General features: G+C 43.1%; 2 protein-coding genes across 5 annotated transcripts; both read left to right on the forward strand.

Annotated features, from left to right (window-relative positions):
• Nucleotides 1–6,051: 6,051 nt before the first annotated feature.
• Nucleotides 6,052–13,089, forward strand: LOC139296113 (phosphatidylinositol 3-kinase regulatory subunit gamma-like). Of its 4 annotated transcripts, none has more exons than XM_070918414.1 (10): nt 6,052–6,375; nt 8,381–8,492; nt 8,618–8,716; nt 8,817–9,004; nt 9,107–9,225; nt 9,341–9,483; nt 9,600–9,776; nt 9,919–9,993; nt 10,107–10,277; nt 10,393–13,089. In XM_070918414.1, the coding sequence occupies exons 1-10, from the start codon at nt 6,321–6,323 to the stop codon at nt 10,664–10,666; spliced, it is 1,413 nt and encodes a 470-aa protein (XP_070774515.1). In that variant the 5' UTR covers nt 6,052–6,320; the 3' UTR covers nt 10,667–13,089. The 4 variants fall into 4 exon arrangements, with proteins under 4 accessions (XP_070774515.1, XP_070774514.1, XP_070774516.1 ...); XM_070918413.1 differs by having other exon boundaries at nt 8,817–8,997; nt 9,109–9,225; XM_070918415.1 differs by lacking the exon at nt 10,107–10,277 and having other exon boundaries at nt 8,817–8,997; nt 9,109–9,225.
• A 5,895-nt stretch (nt 13,090–18,984) lies between these two features.
• On the forward strand, nt 18,985–22,423 carry ipp (intracisternal A particle-promoted polypeptide). The gene is made up of 9 exons (XM_070919491.1): nt 18,985–19,324; nt 19,415–19,626; nt 19,889–20,108; nt 20,237–20,392; nt 20,550–20,717; nt 20,816–20,953; nt 21,576–21,698; nt 21,782–22,002; nt 22,127–22,423. Exons 1-9 carry the CDS (start codon nt 18,985–18,987, stop codon nt 22,349–22,351), a joined length of 1,803 nt encoding a protein of 600 aa, XP_070775592.1. The 3' UTR covers nt 22,352–22,423.
• The last annotated feature ends 475 nt before the right edge of the window (nt 22,424–22,898 follow it).

The raw sequence follows: 22,898 nt of genomic DNA on the forward strand, positions 1-22,898 counted from the left end.
TTTTGCACGTCCAGAAAAGATCCGGACTCTCCTAAGTGTGTACACACACACACACACACACACACACACACACACACACACACAGCCAGGCAACCACCCAACATCCCCTAAAAAGTCCAAAAAGCCAGATCCGTCCCCAGTCCAAACTGCCTTGGGCTCCCCTAAGCTATTCAGCGTGTGCAAATGAAAGATGTGTCTTGGAACAGTGCAAGCCTCTAGGCAGAGCAGAAACTCGCCTCGCGCACAGATATACCCAGCAGCCCTCTGGACAAGTTTGGCACCCACACCAGCAACTGTGGGCCAAAACTCATGTTGCGTGCTAACTCTCTCCCTCCCCCATCCCCTCATGCTATCCCGCTCTGCAATTATATGCTATGCTCCCACCCAAACATGCAAGAATAGGCCTTCTCAGTCAACAGACAAACCGAGTCATTCTGTCCTCAAACCATGACATCATGACCATTTGACTTAAGCGTGAAATTCAAGCTTAATTTAACTTTGTCAGGAAAAGAAAAAAAGTGGTGTGTGGTACACTGGCAGAGCGCTGTAGTGGTGTGAACAGTAACTTTATGCAATTCTGGGAAGGCACAGCTAATTTATTCTCTAGAATATCAAACACATGAGGAATATGTGACTCATGACAATCTCACACATGTATTTACTGTAAGAAGTGATTCGACTGGGCTTGTGCGTGTTCAGAATAGAGCAGGACAGACTTTCTATTTCAGCACAGATAACATAACAATACTTTGGATATGTTTAATTACACTTTTATATAATATTCAATACAAACTTTTTAAAAATCATCAGCAACAAGGGCGTCAGATAGAGGCACTTAATTAGAAGAGTCACACGAAATTAAATAATCATACAATTTAGCTATAACACAGCAAAAAAAACAACAAAAACAAAATCCCAGATGATATCCCGACTTATGTCACAATGTGAATATTAACATATCTGCCAGCTTTGGTTCCGTATAATGTCGGTGGCCTCCAGTTTCTGGACCTTTCATGGGGTTTAGATGCCTGAGAGGCAGCTATCAAACTGCTGACAGCTATTGTGTGAAGCACACCTCATTTTCCAAATCTGCCTCGCAACAGAGTCTTCTCCTCTGTCCTTGCAGCTCTGGGAGGGGTTCTTAATAGTGTGTGAGCGCTTGCGTGTATGTGCATGTATATATGACAGAACCGAACCAATGACAGGCACCTCAGCCCAGCCCTTGCAACAAAGAGGGCTGGTGGGTTTCACGGCAGCCCCTCTCGCTCTCCCACACGCTCATAAATAACCATACAGAGCCTCTGCCCTGGCCAGGGGGAGAAAAGGGAGAGAAAAGAGCCATTTAGGAATCTCCTCTCCTCTCATGCCTTCCAACTGACCTTTTCTAAGGGTCAATCAGTCCAACCACAACTCCGTACTCCAACTAACACCCCCCCCCCCCCCCCCCCCCACGCTTTCTCTCTCTCTCCTTGCTGACACTAACCTGAATCATCTCAACACTGGTGCTGTGGAGAGAAGCCACTTAGCAGGCTTGGGTCATTGTAAAGGAGCATTTAAGACGTAGAAGGCATGAAGCCTCACAAGCTCTCAGTCCCAGGGCATGTGAGATGGCAGCCGGGGTCAGAGGTGAAGGTCACAATATGGGAGGAGGGGAATAAATCCTGTAGCATGGACGACAATGGCTGCAATCCCCACTGACAATGATGCCATTGTGGGCCGTGGGTTGCTTAGTGTGTCCTGGAGCTGTGCCTAATAGAGTTATAGTGCTGATGTGATGGCTCTGTAGCCGAGGAGAGTAGTGTCCTTTTATACAACGGGGGCAACTGCCGAGGAGCTTGAAAGAGGTCTCAGCTTCTCAATTTTGCTGTGCATGAAAGCCTGGGATTGTGTGTGTGCTTACGTGTCAGTGTGTGTGTGTGTGTGCGTGTGTGTGTGTGTTAACTTCGCTGACCTTTCAGCTACGAATCCTTTGCTCTCTGACACACATGACACCTCTCTGTAAAGACTCATAGTTAACTCATAGTTGAAGATGCATCGCAGAAGTTCTGCTGATTTCAATGTGCAGGTGGGCTGACTGAATCAGAAAGTCTTTGTTTTTAGAACAATTGAGAATTCCAGCATTTACTTATGACTAGTCCTGAAATGACTGGTTTAATTTGAATAGTTGTTCAAGTCATTTATAAAGCAAAAATACAGCTTGTTTAAATCTGTTATTTTAGAATATAATTCAAATTTGATTAAAATTGTGTTTTGGACTGTTGGTCAGAGAAAACAAGCAATGTAATGATGCCACTTTGGGCTCTGGGAAACTTTAATGTTTGAATTTTTCATTATTTCTGACAACAAAACGATCCATTGAAAACAATGACCAACAGATTATTCATCTATGAAAGTAATCCTTAGCTGTGCAGCCTTAAAACCTCCATTGATCCATACCTAATGATACAAGGGCTGAAAAACTGACAGCATGGATATATTCCACTTACACTCTTCGTGGTCAGACCTTTATTTGTTGCACCACTTAAGCGGAGAGGTGGGGAAGGTCTCTGGAGAGACAGAGGCCGCTGATACCACAGGATCATCATCCTCGGCATAACTCTCTCAAGACCCTCAGCTGGCAAACGTTATGCGGTGGCATGCCACGAGTACCTCAGTTGTCACCTCTGTTAGTAAGATTAGGCTCTGGCAGAATGGAGTGACAGACGATGAGTGGTGGGTATGACCACTGGTTGCTAATGCGGATGATGGAGAAAGAGAGGGAGAGGGCTGGACTTGACAGACAGAGAAGCAGATAGACACTGGAGCATTTGGAAAAACGGTATGTCAGTTTTGCTGATGTCTATAGTAACAGTAGCCTCCAATTTGACATTCCCTCCACCAAACATTGGTTTTCTGTTTTTTTTCCTCTTTCTGGCTTCTCTTTGACCTCCTTAAAAGAACAAGCTATGTTTCCCAGGGCCCAGCTATTTGAAGCTCATAGTTTTGGTCATCCAAAGTTTTCTGTTCCAACTCAAGCCGTTCAGACACTGTCCCCACTTACATTTCCACAATGGCAGGGTCCTGGGGGCCAGACCATAGCCGCCCTACACTCTGCCCACAGTTGAGTTGCCTCTGGCAGGACTACTGCGTGCTTTGTGTGCTGGTTCTGGCCGCCAATCAGGGAAACCCCACAGTCTCTCCATGGTGAATGTCGAACGCCCTGCCAAGACCATTATGCATCCCTTCAATGGCCGTGAATAGCAGCACACTACAGTACAGAAGATTTGAGAGATGTGCAATTCACCCAGGGCTACAATGCATGACCATGACACAGATACCAGCATTGGTGAACTGAACTAATCCCTGACATGGTTTCTCCATGTTGTGATGTTGAGTCTTTTTCTGATTGACAACAAACAAAACAAACGCTGATAAAATGTGTCCTACATTGTGCTGCACAGGAAATATGAAAACAGTTGATGAATAATGTTCCTTGACACAGTTTGCAAAAAAGTCTAAACAGGCATTACTCTAAAAAGCGAGGAGATTAATCCACTGATTCTACAAATACTGGTTGTTATGACTTAGTGTGGCTAAGTGATTGACAGCAGGAGGCCTATCATGTACACATTTAACACTCTTAAATATGGGGATTAAAGCTCTTTCCGTAATTTCACGACAGAGTTCATGTACAATACACTGAACCATACTGACCTAATAACCTTAAGGACACAAAAGCCAATCCTGTTTGCCGTTCTCCTGAGCTCTTATATATGTGTATTTCTCTTGTTGACACTGATCTCCTGACCATAGGAATGACCAAACTATAAAGTCTCTAACACCTACTCTCCTTAATATTTGCAGCCTGTAACAGTCCATCTGTAGTCATTCTAAGTTGCTTGTCAGATCAGTGTCAAAAATGTAAATCTAACAGAAATAGAGTTGAACTGTTATCTACATTTAGCACAGAGAAACATCTGTCTATTAATTTAAAACTCGTGCAGCGTTTCCCAGCACTCCCACAGTCCAGTGGCATATTGCGGTAGTGGATATCAAGATGAGTCACATCAGCTAGCAGGCAGCTGGCAGGCTTGCCGTATCAGCCTATCCCGTTAATCTTACGATTAGCGTTCACTGATCCCATCAGGACTGCCTGGATCTGGGGTGCAAAGCCTAAAGGTTTATCCTGCAAGTCGGCCCTCCCTCACCCGGGCCACAACACGCACACAACACAAATGGGGCACACATGCAAATACACAACACACCCCAAATATTTCTGCTTTTTCTAAAACTGATCATAGAGGCAACATATCCAAAACACAAAGCCCAGAGACTGGAGCTGATTATGCCCATGTGTCACAGTCCCCCACTGACATGTCTGGAGCCCCGGTGCTGTTGTGTCTCAAAAGGATGGTGGTAGTGAAATGTGTCACAGAGGTCAGACCAAGAAGTTAAGGGGGCAAATTGTGGTCTTCTTACACCGGGGGAGGGAGGACGGGGGAGGGGGGAGGTTTGGGCAGCAGCCAAGTGACATGCCGTGACAGGCTTCCAGTCTTCTTAAAGTAGGAACGTATGTAAAGCACACGAGCAAACATTGCACTCACAAATACACACAGACACACGTGAGCACATTCACCCAACATGCGCACACCTACACAATTACACACCTGTCAAATGGTGGATCTAATGTCTAAAAGAAACTTGCCAACATCCCACCAATACCATTTGGCAAATTAAACAGCCTTTGCATACAGCATACATTGTTTTCGACAAAAATGTTAATAAACTCATGTGTTTGTCTGAAATACCTGCCCACACACATGTGAGTGGATTTTTGCTCCATCATGGCAGCAGTTAGTTTAGGATGTTTCATGGGCACTGACTGGACAAGAATTGTCTTACTGATGGGAAAAATGAATGCTGGAGGCATTTAGCTCCTCAGCTCTCTGTCCTTGGGTCAAAAGGGGACCAGCCATAAACGCCTGGACACCAACAGAGACAGACCTCTGACCATAGAGGCCTTGTTTCACTCTCCTTACAGCCACTAATGTCAGCTGGTGGAAGAGGCGCTGGTTGTTTAAATTTATACCACAATGTCATTCTGTTTCATGAATGGACAACAATGCATGTATTCATCCAACATGAACACATAGGGAGACAGTAATCTTGATACTCTGGCCCTTTTTGGCATATGAAGATAGAAATAGCAGAATATCTCATCGTAAATTAATCAAGTATTTCTGCCTTACATTAATTTTCAAGTCACTGATGTGTACAGGTGTTAACACACCTGCTATTACCTATTGCTTCTTCAACAGACAATCTCAGAGCAGCAATAATATGAGTGGCGGCAGTCAAGATGCTATTATTGCTGCTGAACGTGTTTGACAAGCTCAACAAGAATATAATACACACTTGTCAGCTCGGCAGACTACTCTGTCACCTCTCAGACAAAGGGTGTAAGCGGGTGTAAGCCTGGTGCTCTCTGGATGCCAAACAGCTGAAGACAGTTTAAATGTCATAAAACCTATAGCATTATGTCATTCTATTGCAACTTAATCACTCACCATTGAATTAGGGCAAACCTAAAGTGGCAGTGAAACTTTAATTCCTAGTTGTTTAAAGTATTGCAGCAAAGAAGGTATAAGTTAGATCATGTTCTTTTTTAACCATTCAAGCTATTAGACTAGGTTTTTCTTTTCCATTCATGCCCTGAAAGGAATTTTTCAGCTGTTACAGTGCAGTTCGAGGAGAGTTGAATGAAACGGTTTGGAATGTACCATTACAATTTAGAGGTTACTAAAGTGGCACACATTAAGTACATTCGGGTGGGATTCAGCAAATAAAACATTATTTTGCAGATTATACTTAAAAGTGCATCTACTCGTTTATCTATGTAATATAAACTTGACTGGATGTGTTTTACGTGACGAGTGACTACTGCGAGAAAGATAATCACCCCCCCCTCCGCTGGAGCAGCAGGTTGGACCGCGCCAAGATGATGTCGCGAGCAGCCCTTTAAAGTCGCTCCACTTCCGAGATGAAGTAAAGTAGAGCTCCGCCGCACAGCGAGAAGGCACGAACTGACAATCTCTCTCTCTCTCCCTCCCCCAGTTAGACAGGCTATGTTGAAACAATACATCTGGACTTTGGGATGCTTTATGGACTCGGAATCGAAGGAGTTTTCCGTTTGTCCACATCTATGTAGGACGTGGCGTCTGCGACTAGCCTAAATTAGGTTCATTTGCGGCAAAAGAAACGTGCATTTCTTTCCCCTTTTTTCCCCCCCAATTACGCGCTAAGACAACAAGAGCAACCTGGACTACTCTTTGGGAACAGGAATGATTTATCCTTCCGAAGGTTTATTCTACATCGAAATGGATCAAGCACCACCAGGTAAGTTAGGGTTAAAGGCAGCCATTGTCTGATCCGCGGGGGGTCGGAAAACGTTTTATTCTATTTTCTGCTGTCTTCTTTCGCTGGCATCATCTTGCGTTGAGGCTGTGTTAAAGCTGACATCTGACAAATTGCTGTGCAGGTGTTAGTAAGACGTTATAATGGCCAGGTCCTCGGTGCTGCGCTACCCCAGTGGCATTGCCCAGGCATGCATAGCGCAATTCACTTGCCAATTACGTAATACCTTTCTGTGGACCAGGCGCAGTGGCTTGCCTCTTTTCTTTTGTCCCAGCACATATGACAGCCTCGGACGGAAATGCATGGCGCTTTTGCATCTCCTCCTGGACCAAAAAGAAAAGCTTTACTAAAAGGTCTCTGCCAGTGTAAAGAGTGCATTTGGATGGGGAATATAGTTGAGGGTGCGTTAATGAGCGCCGCATGAAACGGCCGCTTTGTTCTCCTCTGCAGCCAGCCGTGGTTAATTTGTGTGCTAGCTCTGAAAGTAGGCTAGAGGCAAGCAGACTAGACAGCTCGTCTCATGACTAAACTCCGGCAACTCACCAACAGTTCATGTTTTATTTACATTTGTCATTTGACCTCCGCGCGGTTACATTGTCTTCACAGTGTATAACACTTGTGATTCAGCCCTGTTGTGCCTTATCCCAAATAACTCCAGCCACATTCATCTGACTTTAGCTAATTAAAACGGCACCATAATGTTAGCCCCCATACATTAATTATTTTATTATTATTGATAACTTGATAACAGTTGATAGAATACAATTAAGTATGACACGCCATAAGAACAATACAGATGCCCTGTATTGTTCCTGTAAGGTCTGTGTTTGCTGTGTTTGGTTATTAAGACTTAACCTTTAACCTCATGTGTTTTCTGGATTGGACACAGAGCAAAACCGAACCGACCGAATTGATATATATATATATTATTTTTATTATTCCATACTTAAATTACGTGGCTCTTGTCTGTACTGGTATGCGCATGTGGGTTTTGGAAGCCAGTCGAGTTTCTTGGCAGGAGACGGGGGGGGGGGGGGGGGGGGGCATATTTCATTTTGCTGAGTTCAGGAGCCGCAGCTTTTCGTGTTGTGCCTGCCACTGTGCTGCTGCACCTGCCTTTTGTTTATTTTAAGGTCAGAAAAAGAGGAGAGCGGATGGTGGGAGAAACCCACATTTTCTCCTCTCTGAGGGTGCGCTTGTGTTCTCCCCAACTGCCTCATGAAAGGCCCTTTTGTCCTGCAGTGAAATATATCGCCCTTCACCTCCTCTTGATGCGGTTTGCCCTCCTTTTTTTTTTTTCTTTTTCATTTTTAGGAAAACGCTCAATCTTTCGGCCAGACCTAGATTTTATTCCGTTAAGGTTGACGGAAAACTTAAGGGGATCTGTAAGCGTGCAATCATTATAGAATGGGAGGGGTGATCCAAGAGGCTCAAAATATGACTTATGGTTTATTTAATGTCTTTCATGCAGTTCAGGACAGTGCCAAAGGCTGCTGCAAACTTCAGAAGTTGGACTTTAATCTACTTTGGAAGAGTTGCAGGCAATTGAAAGCCTAATAATGAGAATATCTGGAATAATAAAAGAAAACGTGTTTCATAGCTGTTGCCTGATAGTGCTCAGAAATGAGGTCTATCTGCTACATTTCCATTTCTTAGTGCTGACTACACTAAGATCTTGGTAATGATTTGGTGAGTGATATCTCTTGGAAACATGCCTGGGCTTGTCCTCAGATCTTGACAGGCTCCATCAAGTAGGGGTGTGACAGAGTGTGTGCGTGTTGGGGGTTTGGGGGGGGGGGGTTACACTGAGAACACTGTGTTTCCTTAACACACACGCTTGATTGCAATTGTCATAATATTGAAGGAGTCGTGTTTACAGTGCTTCACTTGATCTCACAACACATTTCTGATGGATCTCTTTCTAAGAAACTGTCATCCTGATCCTTTGCATTTTATCTTCTTATCTCTCTTCCCCTTTCGCTCGTAGCTCTCCCTCCCAGGTCAACAAAGCCCGTGTCCTCCACCATGAACAACAACTGCCTTTCGCCGCCTGTGTGTTCGCTACAGGACGCTGAATGGTATTGGGGAGACATAGCCAGGTAAAGCATCGTAACGTTAACAGCCCTGTATTCTTACAAACACTGAAAGTCTGCTGAGTGTGTGTTGTTTGATTGTTTAATGTGCTGGTATGTTGTATGTTAACCGTTAACTGATTTTCCCCCAGGGATGAGGTAAACGAGAAGCTCCGAGACACCCCTGATGGCTCCTTTCTGGTGCGTGACGCATCCACAAAGCTGCAAGGAGACTTTACGCTGACGTTGAGGTAAACATACAATCTCATGATCCAGCACAAATATTTTATTTTATATATTTTACTTTTACATCAATAATCTAACTGTGCTTTTGCCGTTTCACTTTTTCAGGAAAGACGGGCACAACAAGCTGATCAAGATTTACCACCGTGATGGGAAGTACGGCTTCTCGGACCCCCTAACGTTCACTTCAGTAGTGGAGCTCATTTGGCACTATCAGCACCATCCATTGGTGGAATACAACGCCACACTGGACCTAATGCTCACCCATCCCGTGTCCCGCTTCCAGCAGGTTAGTGAGCACCATCATTTTATGCTTTTGTCTGACGATGACACAGGTTTTCGTTAAATAAGGAGGAGGGTTATGAGTTGTACATATGTAAGTGTCATTTTTTGACTTCAGGTGAAAGAGGACAGTGTCGATGTCGCTGGGAGAAAGCTCAAGGAGGTTCACAGTCAGTATCAAGAGAAGACAAAGGAGTTTGATCGTCTTTATGAAGCTTTCACAAAGACCTCACAGGTAAAAAGACTTATTGAATGAACTCCGATGGTCTCTAATGTCTGTGCTAAAACCAAAACATCTATACTTTTCGAAACATGTATGTGGCTAATGATGTACTCTTTTCGTGATGCAGGAGATCCAGATGAAGCGAACAGCTATCGAGGCCTTTAATGAGACGATGCTGATCTTCGAGGAGCAGTGTCGTGAACAGGAGCGCTACGGAGAGGAGTTTGAGAGGAACGATCAGTCCGAGGGGGCGGACAAAGATCTGGAGAGGTACTTATTTACGTCATGGTCCAAAAAATGTCCCCAAATGTAGTTTAATCTGGGTGCATGTAGCCCATATTTGTCGAGCTCTATTAAGACCCGTGACCTTTGCTTCCCCTCGTTAGCTTTCTGATAAATTATGAGAAGCTGAAGTGTCGTCTTGGGGAGATCTACGACAGCAAAATCCATCTGGAGGAAGACTTGAGAACGCAGGTGGAGGACTACAGAGAGACAGACAGGAAGATGAACAGCTTGCGGCCTGACCTCATCCAGCTACGCAACATCAGAGACCAGTACCTTAAGTACGTAGTGTCAGAATACTGTATGTGATATGTGTGGTAAATCACTGCAAATCATTAAAGGAAAGAATGTTTCTGTAGCTGCTCTGTGATTTATAATTATTTCATGTTAAAACTAACCCTTTCTTTACACCTCTCCTTGCAGCTGGCTCAATCACAAAGGAGTACGGCAGAAACGCATAAATGACTGGCTGGGGACACAGAGTGACAGCCTTGATGAGTACGTTTCAACAAATTCTTTCCAGGAATAATGTTTAAGAATGCCACTTCTAACTTATAAATGAAATACAGAATTGCTACAGAGGTGTCACAATACGACTCTTGTTTTTTCAGCACATATGTGTTGAAGGGAGACGAGAAGAATCTGCCACATCAGGATGAGACAAGTTGGTTTGTTGGTGAACTGAGCCGGACGCAGGCCGAGGAGATGCTTCAAGGGAAAGCTCCTGGAACGTTCCTGATCCGTGAGAGCAGCAAACAGGGATGCTACGCCTGCTCTGTTGTGTGAGTATAACATTTTGGAAAGCAGTACCTGGGAAATGAATCAATTTTGAGATGAATATGACACATGGTGTAATTTTTATGACATTTCTTCAATTTTTTTTCCTTCATTCTTCAGTGTGAATGAAGAAGTGAAGCATTGTATGGTCTACAGCACACCGCACGGATACGGCTTTGCTGAGCCCTACGACGTCCACTGCTCTCTGAAAGACCTTGTCCTGCACTATCGCCTGCACTCCTTAGCGCAACACAATGACGCCCTGGATGTTCGGCTGTCACATCCAGTACACGCCAAAGCTGCAGCCACGCCTTCTCAACACGCAGAGGAACACAAACTCTTACAGACTCCAAAACACACGACGGGGCTCCCGCCTGCCGCTCCAGAAATGTAATCCAACGGAAAGAGACAAAAGGACATGTTTACTGTATCCTGCGAGAATGACTGCATCGAGGTGCATTGTGTAAAGTTTTGCACTACAGTGATTCCATCGGTTTTTGTGAATGGGATTTCACAGATTGAAGTGGGACCGGAACTTGAATGTCAGCTTGAACTTTTTTTTTGTTTGTTTGTTTTCAAAGAGACTGTTTAAGCTTTTACACTTTTTTTTGTACTTCATTTATTGCCATTTGTTTAATGGACACCTTTTCGGTAGGGATGTTGACAACCAGAAAAATTGCTCACTGACAGGTGCTGCACCTTTGTTTGACTTTTACAACCAGAGTTGATGTTGCTAGCGATGTCCATTTCCCTATTTAGTAAATTTAGGTTTGAAATCTAATTGTTTAATTTGGAGATATATTTGTTCCTCATTACTGAGGGCGTGATGGCACACTTTGGAGCACAGAAAAAAAAACTGTGCAAATCTTTTGCAAGCAAAGAAACTATATTTAGTAGAGATTATTTATCTGGGGCGCCCCAGTAGCTCGCGTACAATGTACTATGGCTGAGTCCTTACAGCAGCAGCCTGGGTTCGATTCCAGCCCTGCCTTCCTGTGTCTCAGCTGTCACTAAAATGCCTGAAAAAATATCTTAAAAAACAAAGAAATTATTACCAGGCAAAGAAAGTTTTAATTTGAGCTAAGAAAAACATTTGTCCTCAATAAATGTATTTACCTGTTTGCTAATATCCACATGAGCGCACAATGATAACCTGTTACACTCTTATGCTCATTCGCCCTGTCTCAATGTGTAAATTGAAATGAATCTAACATTTTATAAGAATGTTATAAGGTGGTTTATAGTAATTAGTCAATTAAGTCAGCTAGCCATATAAATATTAGACTCAACAATTGTAGGCACAGTTAAAGTTCCATTTTTTCAAGGAACTATAGTTTTTTAATTTATAATAACTTGGCTGTTTATCTGGCATAATAAAGGAAGCTTAGTAGTAGCTTAGTTGGCTACTGCATATATATATATATATATATATATATATATATATGCTAGCAACCTACCAAGATAGCTATGCTGCAAGGTAATAAAGTAGACTACAAACAGCTTACAAACAGAATTAAATAAAGATTCATAAAACTAGGTATGTAACCAAAACTGTGTAAAGTGCTTGTGGAGCTGTGGGGCGGCTTACCTAATAACTGATTATACTACTAGCAATCAGATTGGAGAGAAACACTGAGAGGGGAAATTAGTAAAGCTGAGTGAACTCATGTGGGTAACAGGAAACACAGTAACACATCTACTGAGCACAAAATAGAATTTTGTTTGTTTAAATTAAATTATTCTTTGCGGGATAATAATTTCTCTACAAAATATCATTTATGTGCATGCAAAGAAACTTTTACTGTGCTTGAAATGTCCCATTGTGTGCTCAGGAATGAGTCAAAAATATAACTCCATAGGGTACAACTACGTAGTGCATTTGTGAGGGGAAAATGGTGCTGTAAACAGGCTGTTATCCGTCATATCGGTTTGGTGGACCAAACCATTTTTGGGTAAATGCCACGTGTGAATATGTGAAAAGTCGTGGTGCATCTTGACAATTTGCCCCTTTCTAAATAGACATTCATATACAGTGGATAATTATGTAGCATTAACATCCTGTAGAATACCATTGTACAAGCATACTCAATGTTAAACCCACTGACCAAAGCACTTAATAGTGAGCAAAACTACATCCCTGTTAAGTCCGGTAAATGCATTTGGGCAAGGGGAGGGCAATTTATGTACACCTGCTGATGTGCTGATCAAAACATAATCTGAAGTACTGTATGTTATATTCTGTTACTCAAAGAAGTATAAGCTTTTTGTATTCTATATATATTTTTTCTATAAACATGCCACAAGATGAAAGCTTGAAGAAAGTGCAATCCAACAGTATTTCTATTGTTGCAATGTATGACGATGATGATGGTGGAGAAGGTAATGCTGTTATGAGAGGTTGACATTTGCCACAAAAATGCACTCTCTTTGGTGGTGTCGCTATGATGTGGCCTCCGATGTTTGTGTGAACTGCCAGAGGTCCGGAAGTATCCTGCCTCCATTACTTGAACTGTGGCATTGCTCGAGCTATGAATGTTATTCATGACATGCCGCCTACATAGCTTAAGAGGAAAGGAATCCATGTTGAACTTGGCACATTTTTCAAGTTTGAGGACAATAGATACTCTGTACAGAGAAACTGTTAAATGTATTTCTGAGGTTGGTTTGTGGAAGGAGGGTGATTAAGCCTCTTATAAAAATATAACTCCACTGGGGGATTGAGGAAACTCCTCTGGTGAAGCTAAGCAATGTGAGATCCTGACCTTTTTCTTGCTGAAAGACAATAAACTGACGAGGGTTTTGTCAACTTATATAATCCATTGCTTTTTTTCAGTGTCACTTTTTATATAATTTAAGGTAACCATGTAAAAAGATTTAAGGAGTTATTTGTTTGAATTTTTCCAACTAATGTACACAAAAAATTTTATGACATGGGTGGAAAACAGAGATAACTAGTAAGTAAAATTTACCATCTGTCTCTAGTGGAGCCATTGTAGTCTGATGAGCTTATCCATGGGTCAGCAGAGATAGGAGGCAGCGAGGGCACTGGAGGACACACTGTGGACAGATGGAAGGGAAAGGAAGCGATAAAGACAATAGCAGGATATGTGCAGGCCCTTTCCCTACTCAGTCTGGCCGCTGTTGAGTCACTAGAAAACAATCCATCAAACATGCTGTATTTTGAAACTTTTTTTTAAAGCTCCTGTGAAAGGAATGCAGCTCAACTGTAAACATTTTGGTACCAGCCAGCTAGAGAGCAGCTCGAGTTTCGTCTCCAGAACTTTATCACACAGTCACCATTGTTATGTGATAAACAAAATTAATGTGTTCCAAATCTTCCAAACTGGACTTTAGCACCATCTACAAAGAAACACTTGTAGGATATAGCGGCTATACTGATGATGTTGATGCTGAACCCTGGGTGACATCACCATTGGCCCTCCGTGACAAGAGCAACAGGTGGCCTATTTCAACCATCACATAAAGTCTGTGTTAGGTAGGGATTAATGAGGTGCACAGGACGGGGATGTACTGGGGAAGAGCCTCAGTTCCAGGCCACGGATTACTCCCTCTTACCTGTGTCAGCACAGAGAGCTGGTGGACAGGCAGCATGCATGCTCTGCCAGGATGGACCAGATGCAAGGGAGATAGATAGATAGATAGATAGTTAGATAGATAGATAGGACAGACTGTACCAGCGCTGAGTCACACTCAGGCTGCATGAGTGTCCGAAAGATGGAGAGAGAGAGTGGGTAGAAAAAGTGTGTGGGGTATGCAGGCAGGAAAAGGGGAGGGACAGGAAAGAGTGCTTGAAAAGTGCATTTCTCTCACTCCTGTACAGGATGGTATAAAAAATGAAGGCTGGAAAGGTCAAGTTTGGCCTTTGCTACATTTCCTTTAACCTGAAACACACTCCCACCTGGCTTCACCCCAAAGCTATTTGCTTTGACAGCAGTTTAGCTTACACTGCTCAGTCCTATTTTCCTTAGCTCCCTGAGTTTAAGACGCAGCCCCCTCGTCTTTTCTCTACTTATAAAGTCTGCCTCTACTTTCCCTCCTTTCTCTTTCCTCGTCCGCACACTTCAGTCGTGGAACTCGCTCGTTTAAATTCATAGCCATTTTGCTTTATAGTTCTCAATTTAAATAAGTCCTGGCTGGAGAGGGGGGGAGGGCAACAGGACGAATTACCTTTGGAGTCACGCCTAAAATACACACACCATCAACTGTCTCGCAGGCTTTGAGAAAAGGAGGTTTTCGCTTTCAGTTTGGCCGCAGCCAATCGCGTCTCTCCTCCCCTCTGTCTCCGTCCGATTCCACCGTTTTCACGCTACCCGACCAGCCAATGGAAGGCCGAGAACGTGCAGCGCATCGGCCAATCAGCGACCAGTTGCTATGTTGGAGGCAGAATCGATAAGAGAGGGACTTTTTTTCCTCTCTTTTTTACAAGCTCACATTATAGCTGGCTTATAGGCTGAAGGCAAGAGATGCTGTTGCCTGCCAAGCAGCATGTAGGCTACAGACTGAACCATTAAACATACCAGCTCCACATTTTCTTTGAAGCCTCTCTAATACCACCACAAATAAAAGCTACACAATGTGTCTGGGTGTTTTGTATGTGTCTGTATGCATGTATGTATGGATGTATCTATTTAAGAATTTAGGCTCACAGGTTGATCACCCACTGAGTTGTTGATGTCAGTGCAAAGCCAGAAAATTAAGATGGAAAATTGTTTTGGAATTATGGTAAATGAAGTACACCAAACAAGTTGTCGAATTTAAATTATGTTGTGAAAGTTTGTACATAATCTTTTTTTTCTCTTCAGACACTTTTTGTCTTTAATATCTTGGCTATCCTTTTCAAGAATGACCCAAATAACAACATCTCTGATTACGTACAGTAAGCCCTAATGTACAGTAGTGGCTAAAGAAGACCTTGAATGCTACATATTCAAGAAAATATTTATGGATTGTTAAGCCATATGTCCTCCTTGTGGCTCAACTAAATCATGCCTGAGTTCTCTTACTTTACTTATCTGTGTTCTTAATCCTGGATCGAATCAGTTTAGAATAAGTTGCAATCATTACATGAATTGCACCTTTATCTATCTTAAATTGACTAAAATTAAGGTGAAATTGCATTAAACAACAAAATAAGGGGACAGCATACTACTGCTTGCTGACAAACTATTCAGGAGAACTGAACTGAATCCAGATCCACAACCAAATCAGATTTGTAGATACCAGTTTAGGCAGGGATGAGAGATGATCCCACCTCCTTGAAACAGGTAGAGCGGGACACTGACTCAACTCTCCTTTTGGATAAATGCCCAACAGTTTGCTTGATTTCCTCCCAATTCAACATGTGACATACATATTACATTGTACTTCTATTTCTCATGAAAAAACAAATCCTCACTAATGATTTCAGCTGTAATAAATGAAGGACCTCATCGTCCCTCAAGCTCTCAGGACAATCTCATTGCGGGAGTTCAGCTCTCAGATAGATTAAAAAAAGAACCAGCAGGCACATGGCCAGCAAACCAATGTGGCACAGGACTGACAGACACCAGTTCCAGTGCAGATGGCAGAGAAGCTTCAGAGATCAAATCAAAATCCTGCTTGGTCTTAAAGCACAATACTGTCTGTACACTGTAGGTGGTGAACTCAGCCAAGATCAGGAAGGGTTACACAGTTCACAAGTCCTGTCAGGTGAGGACAGAAGTCTTGTCTGGCAATATCAGAACAATCGTGCAGGCAAGATAACATTTGCAACTACAACGTTGCAATAAGAAGGAAATTGTATTATTAAGACAAAATAAAATGCCCTCATCATACAGCATGGACTCTTCGAGTATACGTTATGGCCAATATTATGGAAATTATAATAAAACTCCTACCACGGAGTGCTGTAATTACTTGTTTTGCATTATCTAGTATGATTTAAAGCCATTCAGAAGTAGTCAGTAAACTCTGAACTCTACCTATTCCCATAAGAACCAGTTTCGTCTCATGTTTTTCTTTCCTGGTGAAAGAAACGTCTAGCCAGAAGACAGAGCCCTGATGAAAAAGTCAGACAAGCCCTGCACTTAAAACAGAATGGTAATTATGGTGACCACTTTCCATAGGATGACCCTCACACTATTTACTTTTTCTCCCACTACATGGGAGATTCTGACAGCAAGGCAAACGCTCTGCTTCCAATCACCACAATGGAGAGACATGATAATCAGTGAAAATAATTGTCATGTTCATGACAAGCAAAATATTGCCTATAGAAGATAAAAAATGAGAGACTACAGCCATGCCAAACAAAAAACAAAAAAACATAATCCAACTGTAACAGAACCATTTTTGCCAAAAGAAGTCTGTGTCCCTACATTCAAATTCATTTTAGCACCTCACCTACTTATTAAAACCTGTTTTACAAGAGACACCTGCCCAGGCAGCAGCACAAAGAACAAAAGGCAAAGGAAAAGAAACACTTTAATATTATAAATGAAACACATGAAGCCTAAACACATGGAAACTCTGTCATTTAGGTTAATTTAAGGATTTAGAAGAGGCCTGCTTTCTGCCTCTAGTAATGAAGTCAGTAGCAATGTTACTTTGTTGGTTATTCAAACCAATTTCTGATGGACATATTATCATGTTGGAGAGAGAACATGTTTGTCCATCACCAGCATGTATCATCCATTGACTGAAAAGAGGTTGTTGTCACACTTCAGTGAAACACCAATGAGGCTCTTGAATCTGAAAATAACTCTGGCTTGCGTTGAAAGGGCCAGTAATCGTGCCACTATTGAGAAAAAAATTAATCTTATTTGAGGATGAAGAGTACATTCGCCTTCCAGATTTTCATATGTTTTGGTTTTCTGATAAACATGTAGCCAAGTTAAGACTGTTTGGTCGGCATTTCAATGGGAAGATATCACATGTATATACACATACTCATGGAAAGATCTATGCTGGAAATCAATTGTGAAAAATGGGAGAGTTGAATACGGCAGCTCAAAGTTAGGCCATCATCTGATTGTTTGGCTAAGCAATGATGCTTCACAAACTCACTGCAGTCTCTCATGGCAGAAGTAACAACAAGTCTAGATTTTCAAATCTTTCCCAAGACATTTAGCTACAAAGGGAAGGAACATTAAAGCGACAGGGGGTTTGTTTTTGTCTTTTTCAAAGCTCACTCAGTTCGAAAGGTGAGCTTTGTTTTATATTGGCTTACTAAGAGTCCATTTAAGCTGTGTCCAATAATCTAATTGTTCAGCTGAGATAATGGCCATGGTGGATGCCCTTTAGGGAAACAGGGCAAACTGGAGATTCAACAATACAGGGCAGCAAGAGGGAAACCCAACCAATTGTGTAGTACAAAGGGGGGCCAGGTTGGCACATATCTATGTTTGAGTTTTAACAGACCGATGTTGGTGCCAGCACGTATTCTAAAGTACACCACTGGCTGTTTTATTCTGGGTGACACATTGAAATAGCAGGAAATACAAGTCAAGTGACAGTTACATGACTTTTTCCTGTAACTGTCACAGGTGTTTTTCAGCTCAATTCAGTGGACCAGACAGGTCTAATGGTCCAAAGCAGTGCTGGAGTTCTGCATGTAATAACAGGTTTACAACATAATATTTAAACTAATTTGATGTCAAGCTGCTTATAGAACAACTATCACCCATTGCCACTGTCAAAGAGTAGGCTATGTTGTCGGCTTGGTCAAGATTCCAGTGGAAGAGGTTACAGCCAACACAGTGGAGGATGGCTACATCTGAAATTACCATTCTGCTGGGGGCTGACATGCTAAGAATACTATGATAATTTACATGGTAGGTTTCTGTGGCTTGTTGTCAGGGACTTCCATTTGTTTAGCTGCTTTGTTCAAAGGCAACACTGCCATCTGGCGTTGTGTGATATAACAAACCTGGCGGGGTAAACCGATCAAAATAGAAATTTCAAAATATATATATATATAATTAAAACAAAACGAAATAAGCCATACCTTGGAGCAATTTAAAGTTCTGCTTTAGTTCTGCAAGAGAGACAGGGAAGGTCACTGACCTGACGATACAAACACACAGAAAATGCAACATTCTCTGGATTGATTAGTTATGACTGGGGATACAACTGCCAGGCCCGCGCAGTCGATCCAGAAAAAAAGGATTGACAGTCTGCAGGGCGACGGAAGTTGCTTCCATCCTCATCAGTAAACTTATGGGTAAGTCGCAGCTAAAAACAAGCGGAATTTTGACATTTCTTTTCTAAAGCCCATAATCCTCTGTGAGTTGAGGCTCTCTGAGCAGGGATTGGTCGAGCAGTAAAGTTGTCTGATTTCAGTTGAACATGGTTGAATCCATCCTGGCGAGCTGTCTGCGGGCTAGCATGCCTGGCTAACGGCGGCGGCAGGTGTTTTATGTAAACAATATGACAACAGAGTGACGGTCAGTAATTAACCTATGAATGCATCAGTGTGCTTTACCATGACACAGTCAAGAAAGTCCGTTTTTATCCGTTTATCGCTCATTATATTGCCCCACTTTGGTGTTGTTACACAATAGTCAAGTGTGTCAGTGACTCTATCTGTGTTTTGGTCTTCATGCAGTCGGCTCGTGTGTCTTTCAGGCCCGTTTCACGCTGAGACTCACTAGAGAGGAGGGTTCGGGAATCCTGGCCTCCATGTTAAGTTAACACAGACCTGCCACAGCTGCCATGTCCTCCACCTCTGTGTCAACATCCACTTGTTGTGGTGGTGATGCTGCAGCTGCCATGGCAACCCAGGCGTCCGAACAGGCTCTGCTGGCCTCAGACCGCTACGCCAGACTCATCCTGGCCCAGATGAACAAGATGCGGCTCCGCACCGACTTCTGTGACGTGGGGCTGAAGGTTGGCGGCCGGGTCTTCAAGGTCCACCGACTGGTGCTTGCTGCCAGCAGCCCGTACTTCTCCGCTCTGTTCTCCGGCGGTATGAGGGAAGCGGATAAAGAGGAAGTGCAGATCCTTGGAGTGGAAACTGAAGTCTTTGAGGTTTTGCTGGACTTCATATACACAGGTCCGCCTCAATCTTGATATTCCCGTCATGGTGTTTATAAATACGATTTTGAACCATTTTCTGAATGAAATATGTACCCTTTTCTATCAGGCGTGATCAGTGTGACAGTGGAGAATGTCCAGGAGCTGATGGTGGCAGCAGACATGCTGCAGCTGAACGAGGTGGTGTCTATCTGTGGAGAGTTTCTCAAGGGCCACATGGACCCATCCAACTGTGTGGGCATCTTTCAGTTCCTGGAGCAGATTGCCTGCATGGACATGCTGGAGTTTACTGAGAACTACATCCATGTTCACTTTCTGGAGGTATGTAACAATAAGAGGCCCTGTATGTCGTTTTTATCTCTTTATCTCTCTTGTATGTCTCTGACAATATTCTGTGTTTCCCTGGTAAATTATAGCTAGATGTACATGAAATCTGTTGTTATTCTGTCCTTATTCAAAACAAGCCCGGTCACACAACATCAGCGTTTCATCAGAATGGTATTTTTACCATTTAACTTGCTAAAAGTGCTTCAACTTGCACTGTCATTTTCAAGTTTGATGCTTACAGATTGCCTCCCTTTAGGTGTGTGTCACCGATGAGTTTAGGGGCCTGTCGAAGGATCAGCTGGTGAGGCTGCTAAGAAGTGAAGAGCTGAGAATTGAGGATGAGTACCAGGTGTTCACTGCAGCCATGGACTGGGTTCTCCAAGATGTGGCAAAGAGGAAAAAACATGTAGTGGAGGTGTTGGAACCGGTACGCTTCCCTCTGCTTTCCCCACAGAGACTGTTCAAGTACATAGAGGGTAAGGAAAAACATTATTCCCCATATTTCATTATTTATATTCACAATATTGCTGTAAAATTGATTAGATGACACATTGTAAACAACATATTGGATTTTTTTTGTTGCCATTTTTGCTGTTTAATAAAGGTATTACAGACTTCAGCCTGCGGGTGGCGCTGCAGACTCTGCTGAAGGAATACACTGAAGTCACAAAGTCTCCCAAAGAAAATAAGATGTACAGTCAGCTACAACCAGCCAAGATGAGACCCAGAAGAAAAGCCAGGAAATACCTCTATGCCATAGGTTCTGTTTCAAATCTCTTTCTTCAGCATAGAAAAAGTAACCTGATGAATTTTGGTAAATGAGGACGTTTTAAACGAAGACGGTACGAAGAGCTTCCAAATAAGAAATGTCAGAAATGCAATTTAATCTTGGACCTTTACTTGTTTCCTCGTGGCAGGAGGCTACACTCGGCTGCAGGGCGGCCGCTGGAGTGACAGCCGGGCGCTGAGCTGTGTGGAGCGCTTTGACACCTTTAACCAGTACTGGACCACCGTGTCGTCCCTGCACCAGGCCCGCAGCGGGTTGGGGGTGGCGGTGCTGGAGGGCATGATCTATGTGGTGGGAGGTGAGAGAGCTGAACCTCCTTGTGTTTCTGTTCAAGCCCAAACATAAAAGAAGCTCAACAATCGTCAGTCTGATAAGGAATTCTTTTTTTTCCTCCAGGAGAGAAAGACTCAATGATTTTTGACTGCACAGAGAGATACGACCCAGTGACCAAGCAGTGGGCCGCTGTGGCGTCTCTGAACTTTCCGCGCTGTGGTGTTGGCGTCTGCCCCTGCCATGGAGCTCTGTATGCACTTGGTAAACTCCACAATTTACGTAATATTAGCACCATGTTTAACCAAAACACATCCAGCTCAAACTGGTAGTTTACTTTTAAAGGGCTGCAAATTTAAAACAGCAACCTTGCGTCGCAAACTGGGAACATGAAAGATGTGGGTATATACCAGTTAGTGAAGGTTAAATGAAAGATGCTCTTGGGTTTGCATTTTGGGAAATGTAGGATCCAGTGTTTTTGAAGTCTGAGCCCTACTAGGAACTAAAAGTCAGGATATCTCGCCGTCTGCTTCTATCATTTTGACCATTCTTTTTCTTTCTGTTTGTCTCTTGCAAGTCCCCCAACTTTATGGATGTTCAATACTAAATTGCTGGAGTGACCCTTTAAGCACAGTGAGAGAACATAGAAGCAATGTTATTAAAAACAAGATTTAAAAAATGATGTAAGAAAACACTAAAGCTGAACATAAATAAACCAATCTACTTGTAAAAATAACCCAAAATGTAAATATTAATAGTTCAACAAAATTATTTTGCGAAATAATAATAAACAACTCAATAAGTGCAATTGAATCGATAATTCATAACCAGCATCTTGGTAAACAAAACAAAGACATGACCTGATGATTGCACTGTGCTTCTTTAGGTGGTTGGATTGGCTCTGAGATTGGGAAGACCATGGAACGATACGACCCAGAGGAGAACAAGTGGGAGGTCATCGGCAGCATGGCGGTTCCTCGGTACTACTTTGGCTGCTGTGAACTACAAGGTGTGTTCCTCCCCTTTTTCAGAATAGATGTGAGTAATCCTGAGTGAAGCAGCTCCCAACTAAATGCTGTTGTTTCTTTCCAGGCTTTATTTACGTGATTGGAGGAATCAGTGACGAAGGAATGGAGCTGCGCTCAGCCGAGGTGTATGACCCTATCTCCCGCCGGTGGAGCGCCCTGCCCGTCATGGTCACACGGCGAGCCTATGTGGGCGTCGCCTGCCTCAATAACTGCATTTATGCGGTGGGCGGCTGGAATGAGGCGCTGGGTGCACTGGAGACAGTGGAGAAGTACTGTCCAGAAGAGGTAAAGCGGGAGAGAGAAGTCAAGGGTCACTAAAGACCCTTCGGTGACAATTTCATTTTCAGTCAGTCCTCCGTGACATCTGTGTCCCAACGTTCTCCTCACCTCTGTACTTGTCTTTCTACAGGAGAAATGGGTTGAGGTGGCCCCAATGTCCACAGCTCGTGCAGGTGTGTCCGTGTCAGCAGTTAATGGGCTGCTGTATGCCGTTGGGGGTCGGGCTGCCAGCAGAGACTTCTCTGCCCCGGTGACGGTGGACTCTGTGGAAATCTATGACCCTCACCTGGATACCTGGACTGAAGTCGGCAACATGATCACCAGCCGCTGTGATGGCGGGCTGGCTGTGCTCTGATGGCCAGGAATATTCACAGTTTTGAACGTCCATATCAGCACCTGAATCATCCCAGATCGGTATAAACTGAAGAAAAGCTGCACCTTAAGAAACACTAAGGTGTGTTTCTGTCTCAAGTAGGCTTTCACATTGTTATTTATACATGGATTAGACATTTTTTTCTTGTTATTTGTCCAGAACATTTGACATTCATCGAACATAAGAATATGGCAGCCGATCTAAAACTGGAAAACTGCCAAAACTGCTTCCGCTTACACTGTTACACAATTCGCCCATGTCTCTATTTTCAATTCATTTTACAGGACTGTCAGAGTGGCAACACACTTGTTGTGCTCTTTGGTGTATGTAATGACAAAGCAATCCTTGCGCTAAGGATATTTTTTCACAGTAGAGTTTTATTCTGGATGGACCAGAGAGTTTTTCTTCTCAAGTCAAAGAGTCCTGTTGGGACTGTGAACACTGTTCTTCGATAAGATGTGAAAACACTGTTTTGTTTTTTCTCTTTATTTGTCCTCAAAGAAATGTTTGAGGTGAGTGCATTGCTACT

The sequence above is a fragment of the Enoplosus armatus genome, chromosome 14 (assembly GCF_043641665.1).
Source record: "Enoplosus armatus isolate fEnoArm2 chromosome 14, fEnoArm2.hap1, whole genome shotgun sequence".
NCBI lineage: Eukaryota > Metazoa > Chordata > Actinopteri > Centrarchiformes > Enoplosidae > Enoplosus > Enoplosus armatus.

Excerpts from the sequence above, each read along its gene's own strand:
- ipp (XM_070919491.1), top strand. The coding sequence starts at position 18,985 with ATGTCCTCCACCTCTGTGTCAACATCCACTTGTTGTGGTGGTGATGCT. Across the intron at positions 20,393-20,549 it reads GAAATACCTCTATGCCATAG|GAGGCTACACTCGGCTGCAG; the intron begins GTTCTGTTTCAA and ends TCCTCGTGGCAG. Across the intron at positions 20,954-21,575 it reads TGGAGCTCTGTATGCACTTG|GTGGTTGGATTGGCTCTGAG; the intron begins GTAAACTCCACA and ends GTGCTTCTTTAG.
- LOC139296113 (XM_070918414.1), top strand. The coding sequence starts at position 6,321 with ATGATTTATCCTTCCGAAGGTTTATTCTACATCGAAATGGATCAAGCA. Across the intron at positions 9,226-9,340 it reads CTTTCACAAAGACCTCACAG|GAGATCCAGATGAAGCGAAC; the intron begins GTAAAAAGACTT and ends TTCGTGATGCAG. Across the intron at positions 9,994-10,106 it reads CAGAGTGACAGCCTTGATGA|CACATATGTGTTGAAGGGAG; the intron begins GTACGTTTCAAC and ends TTGTTTTTTCAG.